General features: G+C 38.9%; 1 protein-coding gene across 1 annotated transcript; it reads left to right on the top strand.

The window, feature by feature from the left end:
• Positions 1-414: 414 nt before the first annotated feature.
• Positions 415-5,130, top strand: SLN (sarcolipin). Its single transcript, XM_038005252.2, has 2 exons — positions 415-508; positions 4,503-5,130. The coding sequence occupies exon 2, from the start codon at positions 4,578-4,580 to the stop codon at positions 4,671-4,673; it is 96 nt and encodes a 31-aa protein (XP_037861180.1). The 5' UTR covers positions 415-508; positions 4,503-4,577; the 3' UTR covers positions 4,674-5,130.
• Positions 5,131-5,955: the final 825 nt, after the last annotated feature.

The following is a 5,955-nucleotide window of genomic DNA, read 5'->3' as shown; positions in this document are numbered from 1 at the left end:
CATTTCAAATAACTAAAGATATGGTTGGTAAAATGAAGTCACATTTTTACACCTCACATGCTGACTAGGGAGAGCAGTCAAATGCAGCATCGATTGGTTAAAATTAGTCTATCATTCTTGGTTTATGATGTTTTAAGGACATGTTAAAGATATCCATGAAGATGTAAAAGATACATTTAAAACCCACATCAATTGCACTAAAAGTCAACTGGAAACAGAAGGTTTTTAAATCCTGGTAGTGGCAAATTGGCAGCCAAAGGAACAGAGTCTTAGTCAACATATTCCCATGTCCCCCTGAACACAAATAGCCTCGAACCTTCGGAGGGTGTTCCTTTGAGATATTTCATCAGTGACATCACAGTGATTGCCAGCTTCCATGGACTACTTTAGGCACTGCCCAGAGTCCAGGAGTCCAGACAGCCTGGGAGGGGAGAAGGAGTTGGAGCTGAAGTTGGAGACAGCGAGGAGAAACCTGCTATAGCCAGGGTGTGTCTCTGATCCTCTTCAGGTAACTGCAGGATTTTTATGCTTAGCATACGGTGTGTGTGTGTGTACAAGCTGCAAATGAGAAAGGAGAGGAATGTTTACATTTCTTAATGAAATAGGCAATGCCCCTTGTATACAGCGTGCCTTAAGGTATAAAGTGAATACTATTGCTTTCTGTTTTCCTTTTCTTTCTCCTAAGGGTATGCATTTTTTCCCTTCCTAGTAAAAAAAAAAAAATTTTTTTTGGTATTATGGAAGAAGGTCTGTTTGCTATCTTCTCTAAGTCTCCATTCAAAGAAAACCAATGTCAAACTTCCTGTACAATTTATTCAGAGCTTTTTTGGGTTTTAGTTCATCCACTTGCAATCGCTGGATCATATGGCATGACCTTGACTTCAGGGAATGTTTAAAATGAAACCCAAAGTGTCTTTATGGGTTAACAGCAGAAAAATGGAACTTGGCTGATCTGAATTTCTGCCTAACTGGTTCATGTATAAATGTGTGTGAAAGGAATGTTCACACCACACCTTACAGTTAGTATATGTGTTGATTGAATTGAATTCACTAGAAATTCTCACCTTAACTCTTTATGTTTAATTCATCTAAAATCACATAAAACAATAAAAACTTAAGGTCACCATTAAAGTGCAAGAAGTAGTAAGAAGTAAATCCCAAGAAAGAAAGAAATGTGATGGGTAGCCTGCTAATTCAGAGATGACTGAAACAAAAATGTAAAGGAGTGCATAAACATATACAGTTTAAACAGTAACTAAAAGGCAACACTTCTATAATTATCATCCAGGTCAAGAAACAGATCATTGCCAGCACCCAGAGGCCCATTCCTGATCAACCCCCATTCTGCCCTTCTGCCTCAGATGTTGGGATCCTCTCGTCCCTGTTATTCTTTATAGGTTGACCATCTATGTCTGCATTCCTAAACAATATGATTAACCTCCCTATTTTTGACTTCATATAAATGAAGTCATATTCTATGTTTCCTTTGTAAATTCTTCTTTCACCCAACAGTTATATTTGTGAGATCTACCCATTTTGTGTGTAGCTATAGTTCATACGTTTTCTTTGCTTTATAAAATTCAAATGTATGAATATACCACAATTTATCATCCATTCTGCTGTTGATAAACATTTGAGTTGTTTCCAGTTTGGAGTTATTGTGATAATATTGCTCTGAACCTCTTTGTTTATGTAACCTGGCACACACGTCCTTGAATGTCTTAAGGTAGAAGTGAAATGCTAGATATTAGAGAATGAACATTTTCACCATTAATTCTAAGAAAGCCAAATTGTTTTCCAAAGTAGTAGAAAATTTATGCTAACTTTGTTTAGCCAGGCCAGTTAATTGCAGTGATAATTCAATTGTGTCATAACTCCTAGGAAGTGACCACAATTCTAGTAACTAGTTCCAGTCTGCTAATTCTAGCTTTGCCTGTAACTTGTTATCTGTCATTACACAAACATCTTAATCTCCTCTCTCTAAAAGTCAGTTTCTCAGCTGCAATCTTGAGAAAGATAAAAACTGCAGTAACACTTGCCTGCGTTGTTGTGAAGGTAACACGAACAGAGCTGTGGAACAGCTTTCAATAGTATTTTTCTCATTTTCTGAGTATATCCTGTTGGATCACTATCCATGATTCCTGTGACTTAACAGCTTAATTTAATGGGCAGATTTGGTGGGACCGTTGTTTTGCCCTCCTTGAATTGAATTGTTTTGATCATTATAAGCCAGGCTTCGTATTTTCTGCATTTCTTGAGAACTTACCCAAATAAATGGACATTAGGACTAGGATTTTATTTCATTGATAAGTCTATAAGAAAGAATCTGTCTTCATTTCTCATTCCTTTGCCTCCAGGCACCTTGGCAAGACTCATTACCTTTCTGTTCTCCTCTGCTCTTTTGTACATTCTCATAAATGCTTTTTCCTTGATCCATTTATTTTCTTCTGTTTACTTTCTCCTCCAAGCAAATCTTTGTAAAGATTTTCTATTTTTTCCCCTTTTTATTTTCTTGGAGAGACAGGGTCTTGCTATGTTATCCAGGCTGGTCTTGAACTCCTAGGCTCAAGTGATCCTTCCACTCATTATTAGACTGCCTGAATAACGTGCAAGCCTCCCAAAGTGCTCATTAGAGGCATGAGCCACCATGCCCAGCCATTTGTGATGGTTTTCATTGGCAATTTACTATTTCCTTCATGAGGTCTAAAAGATGGATAACAATTAAAAGGGAGATGAAACATAAATCTGTCGTCATTTGGCTATATATTTGCTGGCTGGCACCATCCGATTTGAACTTGTATTTTTTTTTTTGAGACAGGGTCTCATTATGTTGCCTAGGCTGGTCTTAAACTCTTAGGCTCAAGGAATCCTCCCACCTCAGCTTTGCAAGTAGCTAGGACTACAGGTACCCACTGCCATGCCTGGCTGAACCTGTATGTTATGCCAGTTACACAATATGAAAAATGATTATTCAGTTGGCATTTATGCAATTAATAATTTGGTCCATTGATACTATAATCAATACAGTAATTACAATTAATAATTCAGTCATGTTAGATAGTTAAAAAAAATACTACTCAGACCAAAAGCTTGCTAACAACCCTTTCAGCCTCTTGAACTCTCACCTTTAGCAAACAAACAAAACACCTTTTCTCCCTAAACTTTCACTCTACAGTAGACTTTGGCCCTAAATATCTAAGATATAAATATCTAATTATCCAAAATACATAAATCTTTAATTTCATTTAGACTGCCTGAATAATGTGCAATTTACACTATCTCACGGAAGACAATAATTTGATGACTTCATTGCATGTGTTCTCAAAGTGTGATTTCATGTATGGACAATCTGTACATACTATGAAGATACCATCCCTGCTCTTTGAAATGTTTACAATCTAGGCACATCCTGGACCTGACTAAAAATAGCTGGCACAAGCCCTTGTTGAAATAGAAGTACCCATGAAGTTAACACTTGCTCTTTGGGCTGAATGCCTGTTATGTGAGGGGCTTTTGGTTGATCCCAGTAGGCTGTGTGCCCAATGCAGGACTTGTCAGAGGCCACGCAGCTGTTGAAAGTACTTTCTGCTTTCCGTAGAGTTAGATGAAGACCTACAGCAGTCTGAGGCCTGAAAGATTATGGCATCCCACTTACCTACGTAATTCAACGCAAGAACAATACTAAACCATACAGTTTTTCTGTTTTGATACCCCTGCTTATTGATACTCTTAAGAAAAGTATACACATGCATATGCACGCACACACAAACACACACAGAAGTTGGAGAAAGAAAAATGTAATATTTCACATTTTATGAAAAGCACCAATACAATCATCACAGGAAAAAAAATCAGGACAACAATGGTGGTCTTTATGACATTAGACAGAAAAATTAGGCTGTCTGTAATCATTAGGGCTCTTCAGAGAAACATAACGAATAGAATGTGTTGTGTTGAGGGATTGGTGTCTATTTTTAAGGAATTGGCTTGTGCGATTACTGAGACTGGCAAGTCCAAAATCTGCAGGGTGGGCTGGTGGGCTGGTGGGCTGGTAGGCTGGAGACTCAGGGAAGTCTCCAGTCCAAAGACAGTCAGGAGGCTACATGTCCCAGATCAAGGTGTTGGCACAGTTGGTTTCTTTTGAGTCCTTTCTTTGGGTCATAAATGCCCATCTTCTCCTTGTGTTTTCACATGGTCTTCCCCTCTGTTTGTGTCTGTGTCCTAATCTCTTCTGATAAAGACACTAGTCATATTGGATTATGGCCCACCTTAATTACCTCATTTTAACTTATTTACCTCTTCAAAGACCCTATCTCCAAGCACAGTTGCATTCTGAGATACTGTGGGCTACGGCTTTGACATGTAGATTTTTGGGGGACACAATTTAGCCCATCACACTGTCCTTTTCCACAACATTTCTGTTTCCTTTGAGGAAAGGACGAGCATTGTTATACAGGAATGCTCATTAATCTCCTTGTGTTTTCTTTGTTATGTTTTATTAGGAGGTGAGAACAAGCCAGAGGTTCTTGGTGTGCCCTCAGAAGTCTGCCTGAAGTTCTCACCAAGCCGCTGGGAAAATGGGGATAAACACCCGGGAGCTGTTTCTCAACTTCACTATTGTCTTGATTACGGTTATTCTTATGTGGCTCCTTGTGAGGTCCTATCAGTACTGAGAGGCCATGCCATGGTCCTGGGATTGACTGAGATGCTCTGGAGCTGCCTGCTCTATGCCCTGAGACCCCACTGCTGTCATTGTCATGGGATGCCGTTCTCCACCCGAGGGCACCTGTAACCTGCACTCACAATGTCTGCTATGGCATAGTGCTAGGATTGATTATGTGTTCTCTAAAGATGCTGCTCCCAAGGGCTGCCAAGTGTTTGCCAGTGAATGTTAGACTTATTCCCCAGCTCTTAAATGAAAATGTGTTAGACAAGCCATAAAGTTAAAATTAAACTGTATTCATGATGATGTAGGATTGTTACAAGCCCCTGATCTGTCTCACCATACATCCCTTCAACCCACACGGTCTGCAACCAAACTCTAATTCAACCTGCCAGAAGGAATGTTAGAGCAAGTCTTTGTCAGCCCTTACAGCTATCATGTGAATAAAGTTAAGTCAACTTCAAAAACAACTTCTAGAATTTATTTTAGCTTCCATGTGTGATAGAGCATTTGACCCTTGGCTAGGATTGGAATGACAAGTGCTACCGTATTTCTAGCATTTGAGGTAAGCCAAGATGCTCCAACTGCTGAAGATTTGAAACCAAGTCAACACACTGTGTCATATTTCAAGTAATTCCATTGGTTCAGCGCTCCTCAAACTTTTCCCCTAAACTAGTCTCAAGGGCAGAGGAAGAATAAATCTGTTCCACTATGGGGTCTGAAGCATAGCCTGAATTGCCAGCTAAAAGTGCAACATTTCTTTGAAGTCTTGTGTTTTATCTTTAGAATCCACGAGAAATGTATTTTCTACCTTATAATATCTTCATGTTTGTTTTCATATAAATATTTAAAATTATTTACACTAAGTAACACAAGAACATGAGTCATGTCCCCAAGAGTAGCATATTCTATTTTGGTTATTGTTATTACACAAATGGAGCTAGACTTTAATCAGCTACAGTTCTAAAGGGAGGAAAATAGAGAATGCAAACTTATATGTTTATAAAAGACATATAAAATAGACATTTCTTAAACATGTTGCCAGAACACCCCATGTTAGACAGACCAAATCCGCTATTTGTGCCAACGCTGAGGTAACCACGGAGAAAGGGAATGTTGTTAAACCTCATCTTACAAAGCCGCCTTCGTGAAGGTGTTTCTTGCCAAGAATTTGACCTGTCATTGAGGCATTGCCTATATCGCATTATAGTTCTTAACCCTGGCTACATTCAAAGAAAGTCAATTATCCCAGGGGCGATTTTTCAAAATACTGAGGCTGGGTCCTTCTCAGA

The sequence above is a fragment of the Chlorocebus sabaeus genome, chromosome 1 (genome assembly GCF_047675955.1).
Source record: "Chlorocebus sabaeus isolate Y175 chromosome 1, mChlSab1.0.hap1, whole genome shotgun sequence".
NCBI classification, from domain to species: Eukaryota; Metazoa; Chordata; class Mammalia; order Primates; family Cercopithecidae; genus Chlorocebus; species Chlorocebus sabaeus.
Note: the sequence above shows the minus strand (reverse complement) of the source record. Positions and strands in the feature narration are given on the sequence as shown.

Excerpts from the sequence above, each read along its gene's own strand:
- SLN (XM_038005252.2), top strand. The coding sequence starts at position 4,578 with ATGGGGATAAACACCCGGGAGCTGTTTCTCAACTTCACTATTGTCTTG.